The sequence below is a fragment of the Marmota marmota genome, unplaced genomic scaffold, assembly GCF_001458135.2.
Source record: "Marmota marmota marmota unplaced genomic scaffold, marMar, whole genome shotgun sequence".
Lineage (NCBI taxonomy): Eukaryota > Metazoa > Chordata > Mammalia > Rodentia > Sciuridae > Marmota > Marmota marmota.
This window is the reverse complement of record NW_025999999.1, coordinates 5503026-5515533: the sequence shown is the minus strand read 5'-3', so window position 1 is coordinate 5515533 and position 12508 is coordinate 5503026. Positions and strand designations below refer to the sequence as shown.

The 12508-nt window shown below is 38.8% G+C and overlaps 1 protein-coding gene and 1 non-coding gene across 5 annotated transcripts in view; one reads left to right on the top strand and one right to left on the bottom strand.

Annotated features, from left to right (window-relative positions):
• Window positions 1-4788, top strand: part of Erlin1 (ER lipid raft associated 1) — a 36836-nt gene extending 32048 nt beyond the window's left edge. For 3 of the 4 annotated variants that reach the window (XM_015494645.2, XM_015494643.2, XM_015494644.2), the window contains one exon: window positions 347-1014. In XM_015494645.2, coding sequence (XP_015350131.1) covers window positions 347-568 — 222 coding nt within the window. In that variant the 3' untranslated portion in view covers window positions 569-1014. Of the gene's footprint in view, window positions 1-346; window positions 1015-4615 lie in introns of those variants that run through there. The other variant, XM_048807147.1, reaches the window with a different exon arrangement.
• Window positions 4614-4747, bottom strand: LOC125618012. The gene has a single exon (XR_007349221.1). It is a non-coding gene; the product is annotated as a small Cajal body-specific RNA 20 (non-coding RNA).
• Window positions 4789-12508: the final 7720 nt, after the last annotated feature.

Below are 12508 nucleotides of genomic sequence, written 5' to 3'. Positions count from 1 at the left end.
TATGATTTCAGCAAGATGAGAAGTGTATGTAAAAGTACTTAACAGGCCCTAAGTCACTATAGAAATATTAATTATCACTAGTTATCATTATTTGTTCCTCAACACCCTCTTTCTTCTATTAAAAAGTGAACAGCTTCTCCTGCATTAAGACAGCTCATTTGAAGGAATTTTAAGTCAAGAGTTTTAACTGCTAATATGATAGCACACTCCAGAGTATCATTGGCAACCCTTCCGAGTTGAGTCATATACTCAAGAAAGCAATAGGAAAAATGGATATAGAAAAAAAGAGATAATAACTATTACACCAGAGTATCCTGATTCCTTTGCTCTTGTTTGTCCTACACAGCACAAGTTGACCCCGGAATATTTGGAGCTCAAAAAGTACCAGGCCATTGCATCTAACAGTAAGATCTACTTTGGCAGCAACATCCCTAGCATGTTTGTGGACTCCTCTTGTGCTTTGAAGTATTCAGATGTTAGGACTGGAAGTGAAAGCTCCCTCCCCTCTGAGGAGGCTGTTGAACCCTCGGGAGAGAGTCCCATCCAAAACAAGGAGAGCACAGGTTGATGCAAGAGGTGGAAATGTTCTCCCATATCAAGATGTGTCCCAAGGGGCTAAGTGGGAACAGTGGTTATATGGACTCTTTGGATTTACAGAGAAGTTGTGCTCTGTCTGTTCTGGCTCTCTTGTGAATTGTCCTGGTTTGTCAGCTGATTGCAGGATAGAGCCAGCTGTCTGGCACTCAAATGGTCTTCTCAGCCACAGTTTATCAAGTCTCCTGTATGTATTCCTTTCTAAACTGGTACTCATGAATGAGGAAAGTCTGATGCTAAGATACTGCCTTCACTGGAATGTTAAACACTAAATATATAACAAGCTGTGTTTTTTTAAGCTGAGATCTATTGAATAATGTTTACATTGGTCTCCGGGGCCATGTGTGCTCAGCCATTCAAGAGATAGGAGGCCAGAGAGAAGACCTCTAAGACATGGTAAGTTAAAGAAGACTGATTGCACCTGGGATCCAGACTCTCTTTGGAGTCCAGTCCCAGTGTTCATCTGGGTGATTAACATTCAGGCCACTGAGGTTCCCCAGGAAATGATCTTCCACTTGAGCAACTATTTACTTGATATGATTTGCACCTTTGTTTTCCTACAGTCAGGTTGGTGGCTTCCAGGGATATGCGCTTTGCCATCCAACCAGAGATTCCTAATCACTTGTTTATTGCATTAGTAGGTTCAGAGATAAGGAGAGTTTGGTTTAAAGTTTTGAGGGAAATGAAACCTTTGCTCTGAACCAAAGCTCTGGGGCCCTGCATTCCCTCCGTTGGCTGATGACTGTGAGCATCACTGCCCCAGGCTATGATGACTAAGGTGCCTGGTTTTTAACCACAGACAATTCCTTATATGTCACCTCTCAGCTCTGGCTGGCCAAGAGTGAGACAGGGCTTTAACTGCACATAGAAGCAGTGTGCAATTTCTAGCCATTCATTGCACAGTATTGTATCATAATTGCAGGAAGTTTTTATTTTTAAAACTGGATTTGGGGTACATTCATTTTGCCCCAGCACTTCTGTCTAAAGGCCAATACATAGGGCTGCTGTGGTTACTAGCACATTGATTCTCCTTAATATTATTCACAGAGTATAGAACAGAGTATCCTATAGAAAGTATCCTTGGTCATCTTGGTCTCCTTCCTTCCTGGCCCTGGGATATTGAAATCAAAGTTATTTCTCCAGCTTTCACCTTCCCTAGAAGATCAGAGTTAACCTGTGGCTATAGGAGATCTACTTCATCTGGACCTCTTTTTTTTTTTTTTTTTTTTTTTTAGGTCATCTATCACTTTACTCTGAAGCTTGAGTGTACCTCTTATCAAAGGGCTAATTAAAGATCAGGGAACAGCAACAATAAAAAGACAACCCACTATTAAAATGGATAAGTGATCTCAATAGGTGTTTCTCCAGGAAAATATACAAAAGACCAATAAGGACATGAAAGTTGTTCAACATAATTGGTCATTAAAGAAATGCAATGAGATGCTACTTCACAACTACTAGGATGGCTATAATAAGAAATGTTAGCAAGTATGGGAAGAAGAAATTAGAAACTTCCATATATTACTAGTAGAGATGTAAAATGATGCAATGACTTTGAAATTTATTTTTATAATTTCTCAAATGTTAAACTGAGTTAACATATGACCTAACAATTCCACTTCTGGATGTCTACCAAAAGAATTGAAGCATATCCACACAAAGACTTATATATTGAAGTTCCATAGTAGCATAATATATAGTAGCTAAAAATTAGGAAACAACCCAAATGTCCATAAACAATGAATGAATAAATAAAAAGTAGTTATATAATGAAATATTATTCTATAAAAGGAATGAATCATGAGGATTGCTAATTCGAGGCCAGCCTCATCAATTTAATAAGGCCCTAAGCAATTTAGCAAGACCCTGTCTCAAAATAAAAAATTAAAAAAAAAAAAAAAGACTGGGGATGTGGTTCAGTGGTTAAGCTGCCCTAGGTTCAATCCCCTGTATTGGGAAGAAAAAAAAATGGAGGTGGGGGGAGATGAAATACTGATGTATGCTACAACATGTATGAATCTTGAAAATATGTTAAGTAAAATAAGTCAGACACAAAAGGCTTCATATTACAAGACTATTTATATGAAATGTTCAGAATTGGCAAATCTATACATTAAAAAGTACATTGATGGTTGCCAGAGGCAGGAAAGAGGAAAAATAAGTGGCTACAAATGAGTATAGGGTTTTTTGTTTTGTTTTTTTTTTTTTTGGAGTAATGAAAAGATTCTAAATTTTAATTTTGGTGGTACTCAGCTCTGAATATACTAAAGATTATCAGACTATATAAAATGATGAATTGTATGTGAATTATATCTCAAGCTGTTAATTAAAAAAAGAAACAGGTAATAGGGTGAAAATCTCAGTTCCAGAGCCTTTGAGGAACAAGAAAAAATTCAATGTAGGTACAATAGTATTAGTGGGAATGGGAGCGCCAGAAAAAGAGAATAGGTGTCAGGAGAGGGAAAAGGTAAGGTTGGTCATAGTGGACCTTCTAAATCTTGTCACACTTCAGTGATTTTTTTTTTCCAAAGATTGGAAAGAAACATTTCAAGCAAAACCTTCCCAGATTTTAAAACAGCACTGATTTAGTTAAGTAGTTTTAAAATCCCCCTTTCCCAACGTGTTTACCAGTCTACTCTATTTATCCATCTACCTTCAACATCTAAATCAATATTAAAGCTCTAACTTTTCACAGTATTTCAAAGTCAATAATTTAGTAACCCTCAATGAAATGCCTGCGAGTGTATACTTGCAGAAACTCAACAAAAACCAGTGGATGCTGGTTCTGCATGAAGTACTAGAAGGTACACAAAAATACATACAGTCCCTAAGATACTTTTGTTCTCCGTGCACAAGCCATCATTAGCTGAGGCCCCATCCCAGCTTACTGGTTCTTCAGCCCTAAAAAGAACTGAGAAGAAAAAGTACATGCAGTGGAGATGTTTAGAAAATCAAAGGATAAAGGGAAAAATGGGAAATCTTTGGTCTCAAGCTTCAACAAAGTAAACAAACCTCAAGCCTATCCTAGTTTTTTTTCCCAAGTCCAAAACTCGGACCAGCCTTTGCTCAGCAGGGCACACCCCCTTCACAAGCTTTGCTTTTAAAAAGTAACCTCAGCAGTTACTAACATCCAGAAGCTGAAATGGAGCTGCTGGGAATCACTACTCTTGTTCTTGGAATTTCTGTCACTTGTCTGATTTTTCTTTTTGTGTTGATGAAAAGTCCCACAGGGAAGGCTTCCCCCACCCTATCTGACTCCATTTCCCTGCATTTCCCTCCAAGGTAAGAGGCTTTGACTCTGATAAGGGGATCATTTCCAGGCTCTGCATCTCAGACCACTGGGGAGTTAGCTGTCTTACTGCAGTCTTTCTTAGTTCTATCCACCACATAGGTACATTGCAGTATTTATTTCTGTATTACCAAAAGTACAGATAATCCTCTCCCTTTCAGGACTGACTCACTTTAGAGCAAGTAGTGAGAGGTGTTGGCTTGACTTGAGATATTGATTGAATTGTAGTGAATGAGAAAATTCTGAGATCAGAACATATTTTAATTTAAAGGCTTTCAATCCCCTCAGCATATACACCAAAAATCAAGTGCATCAAATATAAAAATGTAATAAATGTACTTTTATATTATTTTTACTAATTATCTGTGGGAGGCTTTGTGATCCATCTTTTAAATAATGATATCCCCACACTGCCCTCCCCAACACCCTGTTCTAATGCAGCCCAGTTCTGCTACCCTGACTATAGTTACACCTTTGGAAATATTCTTTAGGGAGAAGATTACCTCCATGAGTTTATTGTATAAAAAAATATTCTTCAGGATAAAGAAATACTATAGTAGAGTTCTCCAATTGTCTTAGCAATAGATAATTTACTAGTAAACATTTAATGATTCCATGCTTTATAACAAGTTGTATTTTAGACTATAGTCTGTTCCTTTCAACTATTTGTCTATTATTTGTTAATACCACACTCTTTTCTTTCGTGTTATTGTTATTTTCTTTTTACTGCAGACGTCTGAAGTAGGAAAGGCTACTCATCTTGTGGCAGTCCCAACAATGATCCATCCACAAGAGCTGATCTTGGTCTCCAGCCCTGTCTAAGGAGAAAAGGACGTCCTCTTCCATCCCCATAGTAAAAAGGACTCATACTTTCTTGTACCTTCATAGTAAGTTGAAGTTGGATAGTATCAGTCCTCCAACTTTTTCTTTTTATTCACACTTTCATTGGTACATTATATTTTATACATAATGATGAGATTTGTTGTTTCATACACAAAATATAATGATATAATTTGACCAATATCATTCCCCAGCTCTTTCCTAACCCCCAAATTTGTTTTTTGCCTTCAACATTGTATTAACTATTTTACCTGTCCATATAAACTTTAAGATTGGCTTGTCAATATTTACAAAATAACTCACTGGGATTTTTATTAGGATTGCATTGAATCTATAAATAAGTTGAGAGGAACTGACACCTTGACAATATTGAGTCTTCCTATCTCATGGACATGGAGTATTTCTCAGTTTATTTATTTTTCTTTTATTTATTTCATCGGAGTTTTGTAGTTTTCCTTTATACCTAAATATAACATTTTTGGTGATGATAATATAAATGGTATTGCTTTTAATTTCAAGTACTTGTTCATTGTTGGTACAGTTTGAGTTTTGTATATAAACCTTGTATCCTGTAAACTCTATGTAATCACTTATTTCTAGAGGTATTTTGTTGATTTTTTTCAGATTATATATATATATATAATTTATTATTTATATATTTTATATATATTATATAAATATATATATATATGCATCTCTGAAAGCAAAATGATTTTATTTCTTCCTTTCCAAAACATACTTTTTTTTTCCTTTTCTTGTCTTATTACATTGGCTAGGACCTTCAGTATGACATTGAAAATGAGTGGTAAAAGGGCTCATCCTTGTCTTTTCCTGATCTTAGTGGGAAAACTTCTATTTTCTCACCATTGAGTAAAGTTTAACTGGGGTATGATGTTACACACCTGTAATTCGAGTAATCAGGAGGCTAAGGCAGGAGGATCACAAGTTTGAGGTCAGCTGCAGCAATTCAGTGAGACCTTGTCTCAAAATAAAATAAAAAGGGCTTTAGATGTAGCTTAATGGTAAAGTGTCCTGGGTCCAGTCCACAGAGGAAAAAAGTAAAAGTGATATTAGTTCTAGGTTTTTTTGTAGATGATATTGAGGAAGTTCTCTATTTCTATTTTGTTTTTATTATGAGTGAATATTGGTTTTTCAAAAGTGTTTTTTCTGCATCTATTGTTATAATATTGTGATTTTTCTTTTTCTTGTTGATATGAAGTTTCTTTCATTCAATGTTTTATTCTCTCTCTGCCTTTCAATTTTAGAGGTCTCCATTGATATCCCCTGGCTCAGAGATTCTTTCCTCATGTCCAGTAGCTAATGAGCCTATCAAAGGCATTGTTTATTTCTGTGACAGTGTTTTTGATCTCTAGGATTTTTTTTTACTTTCTTATAATTTTTCTCTATTTTCATTACCTGTTTTTTCTTCCATTTTGTCTACTTTTTTCCATTAGAGCCCTTAGAATAGTAATCATAGTTAATAATTCCATCAATCCTGCTATATCTGAATGTGTTTGTGGTGCTTTATTTGTCTCTTCAAACTGTTTTTTAACCATTGGTGTGCCTTGTAATTTTTTAGAAGCCAGATATACTGGGTAAAAAGAAATCTGGTAAATAGGTATTAGTGGTATTGTAACAGGGGTTCACTTCATTCTTTGAATATAAACCTTGCTCTGCCACTGAGACTTATTTTATTTTTTCGTACCAGGGATTAAACCCAGGGTCACTTAACCACTGTGTGATTAATCATGAATGTGTGGTTATCCCAAGCCCTTTTTTTTGTTTTGTTTTGTTTTGTTTTGTTTATTTAGTCTCACTGAATTACTTAAGGCCTTGCTAAGTGACTGAGGCTGGCTTTGAACTTGCGATCCTCCTGTCTCAGCCTCCTAAGCTGCTGGGAATACGGGTGTGCCCCACTGTGCCCAGTGTTTTAAAACTGATGTCTTTTCCTTCCTCTTCTCCCTCTCCCTCTCCTTAACCACAGGGGAAGCAAAGTTAACCTTCCTCAACTTTAACCTTCCTCCAGGTTTCTGTCCTTTGACTCAGGGACCACAGGAGTAAAGGAATCCAGACTTCCAAGCTGGCACTAGCAGTTCAGAGAAATGGCTCTTTCTCAAGGCCACAAATGAATTGTGACTCCTGGCAGGGCACAGCTGGAAAGTGTCGCAACCCCTTGCCCGCAAGGAAGACGCAACTCAGGAATCTTCTTTCAGCAGTTTATTCAGGCCCTTGATAGTTCTTCTTCTCCCCCTCGGATGCCCCTCCCAGCCTTAATAAAGCATCTCAAGCCCCAATGCAAAGCTGCCACGTGGAGCTTTCTCATAGGGTGATGAAAAGTCATGCGCCAACTCTCCCAAATTAGGAGTTGTTTGTCACAGACCACAGTGGAGCCAGCGCCATCTTGTAATGGCGACCATAGTCTGCAGAAACGGCAGAGGCGGCTCACCACAGGAAAGTAGCCTTTGTATTCCTTCTTTAAAAGCCCACTGTTCCCCCTGAAAGAATCACAGCCTCTGAGACAGGAGTCCCCTGTGTTTTCCTTTGCTAGCAAAGCAATAAAACTTCCTTTTTCCCTTTTCTCAAAATTAGGTGTGAGGATGGAGGTCAGGAAGTTTTCTGCAGTTCTGTGATTTTACTTGTCTTTTTAACAGTCTTGTGCCCCTGGGCTGTGAATTTCACAAGTGTTTCTCACTCACCCCCCTATTTCCTCAGATAGGACAGACTAGGTGGGGGTGAAATTGGTTATTTCCCCTCCACTATTGGAAGCCTGCTGAAGTTGAATATTTCCCTTCCCCTTCTTGGTTAAGCTCTAATAAAACCCAGTAGATTAGACTCTGCTCAAGGTCTGAATGCAGACCTTGTAAAGAAGAACAGAATGCTTTTGGGTATGCAACCAGAAATACAAGTCCTCCCCTACCAGAAACTCAAGGGGATTTCTTTTTCTCCAGTATTCACTGTAGGAACCCAGGAGAGCTCACAGTGGTAAAACTCACAAAATCATGCCCCTCTAAGACCAGGCCCCTCCTAGAATTTTCACTTTTGAACTTATCCACACTGAGCCTCTGGCAATTTTGTAATTATAATTTAGGTTTTCCTATCCTGCTGCTGGTTTCCCATAGAAGGTTTCTACTTTAGTTAGTTTTGTTGTTTGCAATACCAGAAAGTGAGTCCAGAGCCCTGCACATATTAGGTAAGGGCTCTACCACTGAGCCACACCCAAGCCCTTTTTATTTTTTGAGACAGGATCTCCCTAAGTTGCTCAGGCTGGTCTTGGACTTAAGATGAGTAGTTGGGATTGTAAGCATGGGTCATCACACATGGCTGATCTACTCCAGTTAGTTGTGATTTTCTGCATTTGCCTGTTTATATCTCTATTTTTCTTGGGAAGCAGCAATCTGCCTTGGGGCCTCACTTCTCTGAAAAATTTAAGAAAGTTGTTGTTTTTTCAGTTTTTTCAGTGTTTGGTTTTTTTTTAAGCCTGTTAGTAGGACAGAGAGACAACTTCCAAGCTCTGTACATGCCAGACCAAAAATTAGAAGTCCAGATGTTTATATTTTAAATAGGATATCCAGGAAAAGGTTCACTAGAATGGTAATATTTGAGCAAAGACTTCAAGAAGATAAAAGAGAAAGCCATAAAGTTAACTGAGAAAAATTCATTCCATTCAGAGAAAGCAAGATCCAAAACTGTGACAGAAGGTACCTGGTATACTCAAGGAATAGCAAGGAGGTCAATGCAGATAAACTAAGGGGAGAAAAGGGGCAGAAATAGGGCATAATGTTAAGTACAGAGAGAGGATCTGATTTCATAGTACTTTGTGGGATCCTGTAAGAACTACAGTTTCTTCTCTGAGATAGGAAATATCAATGGAGAGTTTTTAATTGGAGTGGCATGATAATTTGTGTTTTAGCAACATGGCTCTGGAGAATTAGTTAAAGGTAGTGATACCGCCCATTGCTGGTGATGAGTTCTGCTCCCTCACGTGTTGAAGAATAACATTAGAGAAGCACACCAAGGCAAGCATATACAGCATAGTTTATTTTAAAAGGGCTTCCTTTGTTCTCCTGCTCTCTTCCCCTTATCTCTCTCCTTTCTGCAAACATGACTAGGCCCAGGAGATGCTCTGTGGTATGGCCAAAAGATGAGAAGCAGATGGGCTGGAGGGGCCAAGGTAGAGTGATCTGGGCAGGATCAACTGTAGGGAGGGATAATCCCTGGGACAGGTTAACTTAGCAACAGGTTGGAGCAGGGGCTGGTTATCTTGATATGGGTGGAGGAAGGGCTCTGAAGGAATAACATTTCAATCCCTCCTTTCTCTGGATGGACCCTTGCCTATCTGCTTAATTCTTGGTAGCTAAGAAAGGTGCTCAGGGTTAGGGTTAGGGTACCATGCAAATGGCATTTCTCTGATTTACAAGATCTAGGGCCTTAGTAGACATTCATTTTTTTTTTTCCCTAGTGAACAGCTGCTGGTGATTCAAATGCTGAGGGTTAGACCCCTGTGGAATCTTCACTTTCAAGTCTGGTTCCAGGTGGAGATGACCCAAAGGCAGAGCTCAACTGGGAGCATATACTGGAGCCATCTCTCTCTACAGGGCTACTTCTGCCTGGCTTTCTCCAGAATTACAGGACTGGAGCTACAAGAAGCCCTTATCACATGGGCAGACCTGGAATACAGAAGGGAGCCTTCAGGAAACATGGCAAGAATGAGGCAGAAACTGCAAAGCATTTTCAGACCAAACCTGAGAATGTGTAGCCATATTCTACTTATTGTCAGCAATTTTCAATAGATAACTTAAAAGGGATGTTTCCCCCCTTAGTTATACTTCCCCTTTCAATGGGGAAGTGGTGGTCACACTGCAGAAGAGCAAAAGGATGGGACATATTATTGTCAGGTAGGGAAGGAGCCATCTGAGCTGTCTGGGAAAGACCAGCCAGCTCAGCAGAAGATGAGGAGTCTCAGAAGCCAAGGAGCAAAAGTGCTATGAGGAAAGGTGTCAGCTAGGTCATGGATCATACAAAGGTAGTTTGAAGCAAGCAGATGGTGTTGGAATCCTCAGCAAGAGCAGTTCCATGGAAGAAAAAATGGGGAAGCTAGACTGAAGAGGGACAAAGAATAAATGGGAGTAGGGGAATATAGCTCAGTGATAGGGTTCTTGTCTAGCATGTACAAGGTCCTGGGTTCAGTCCCCAGCATCACAAAAGAAAAGGGGGGGGGGGCAAATAATAAATGGGATGACTTCTGTTCCTACACAAAATGAAGGGCTAAATGACCTTTTCATGAAAACTGATACTGTTTGCATAAAATATTCACATTGTCAGAAAACATTCAAATTTGTGAATATTTTAGTATATAGTTTGAGGACTTAAAATTTTAGTTTGAAGAAGTAAAACACTGGAAGAACAATGCTTTACCACCCATACAAGAAAGAAATGGACAAAAAAAACTAAAAGCCATTCAATGGTAAATTAACCCATAAAATAACTGAGTTTTTAGGGCAAGCATGTAACTTTGAATCTAGAGAAAGAGACAAGAGCCTACAGGGCAATAAAAGTTGGAATATTTGCTCTCCTAGGACAAATATCACTCTAGCACCTTTAAAATGGTTAGACTTTAAATATGTAAAGATAAACTTTAGCTATACCACGGTGAATTCCACCTTTATGTATTTCTAAAAAGCACTAATTAAAAGTAAATTAGTGGAAGGAAGACCAGTAGAATAGAAGAAGGGGGATAGGAGGAAGGAAGAGGAAAGAGAAGGAGATGGATATCTGGGACTGAAATGTTATAAATTAGACTCCATGAATGTGTGATTATGTAAAAATGAACCCAACTCTTATGCATAACTGTAAGGCACCAATAAAAGCAAAGGAATGGGAAGAGATTAGGTCAATACCCCAACTCAGAAATAGGAGGCAGAGAGAGCATTTGGAGCAGGTTTCTTGCAAGAGAAAGTGAAGCTATGCTCCTGGAGAGCAGAGCAGGCAAATTGGCTTAGGGACCTGCTGACCCAAAACAGTTGGGTTTTTGTTAGAACAAGGAGTTGGGAACTTGGGACTGGCAGGAACTGGAGCATCAGGTAGACACTACTTTTCAGGCTGGTAATGTGCAACTGCTGCCCTCATGTGGGAACACATCTGCCTGCATCATGAGAACTTAGGGCATGGACCTGCACAAGGGATTATTTTGCTTTTTCCAATCTAGAGCCTCCAACAGAAGGTTATTGTGAGGTGGTCAACTGACCTTTGGTGTGGATCATGGGCTCATGCTCACCTGAAGAATGTGTGTTCCTGTTAATCTACAGAGGAGGGTGATGGTGTCTTTTATATAATGTGGAGAAGGTGGGTCAGTTGCCTGTCCAGGGTCCTTTGATAGCTGCCCCCTGCCCTTGGTTCTCCTTTCTCCAATCCCTACTCATTTCTTTCTGACCACCTACACTGACAGTGGGGCTTTTGGGAAGCATTCAGATCATGAAGCCTCTGACATCATCAATATGTTAATCCATTGATGGATTCATAGATGATGGCATTATTGGGAGGTGGGTGGTGGAAACTTTAGCTAGTTGGAGGAAATAGAGGGTGTGCTCTGGAAGGTTCATTTATAGGATTTGGTGTTGGAATCACATTTGGGTCTGCCAGTACCTGGCTGTATGACCTCAATTATTTTATTTTTGGTTTTGGGAGTTTTTGTTTTGTATCCATTTATTGACATTTACTAAACTTATAAATGAAAACTTATTAAATATGAGCTAGAGTTGGTGATTTCTATACATTTTCTAAAGGACAATATGAATGTTTGTTAACTTGAAGATCAGATGGGCACACGTTACATTTTGATTTTAATCTTTCAAAATATTTAGTCATTCAGATATTAAGTACTTACTGTATGTCAAGAACTAATCTAGGTGATCAAACAAGTTATTTTATCTTGCAAACTTTGTCCAATTTTCCTACTTTGAAAATTGACCAAACTCCCCAATGGAGATTTTTAGCACGGATATTTAAATTCAGAAATGAAAGTGTAGTAGCCAGATAATCTTAAGCTTATTCTCAGAGCAGACTGTAAGAAGTAACTGTTTACATTGCTTTTAAAAAATTCTATTTGTCATTCCTGCAAAACACAGGAGAGTGGATGACTGACAAAGAAGATGCTCCTACTAGAGTGAGGATTAACATTTTCCTACTATTGCTGCTTTCTAGAAATCATGAGATAAGCCATGATCCCTGCCACGTAATTCCTTTCTTCACCTGTACAGAGTGAAACTATTAAGACAGGAGACTAAGGACATATCTATTCCAACCTTTGTTTCCTTCAACAAAGTCTTTATTATTTCCAGCAAAATAGTGAGTAGAAATTCAAGCAGGATCAGAACAATGGGCTGCCCTTTGACCCTTGACCCTTTTCTAGGCCACTTTTGGTCACACCTTGAAAGCTTTTTTAGGGCATTTCAAGGTCTCTGAGGAATGCAACCTACTCATAGTTTGTCTTTGCAACCAAATTTCATGAAGAATTGATCACATGATTGAATGCAAAGCCCCAATATGAAGAACAAGATAAAGCTGCCTATACAGAGGCTGTGTTGCACAAGATACAAAGATAATAACCCTCCTTCCTTCTGATCTGCCCCATGCTACTATCTGAGACACGAAATTCAGACCCTATATCATCCCCAAGGTGAGCTGTATTTGAGAAAGCTGCAAGGGATAGAAGGTTTTGTGGGGCCTGGGAGAAGCTTCTCAGTTCTGTTGCTGGAAGCGAGGCATGCTAGAGTCACAGAAAAAAAC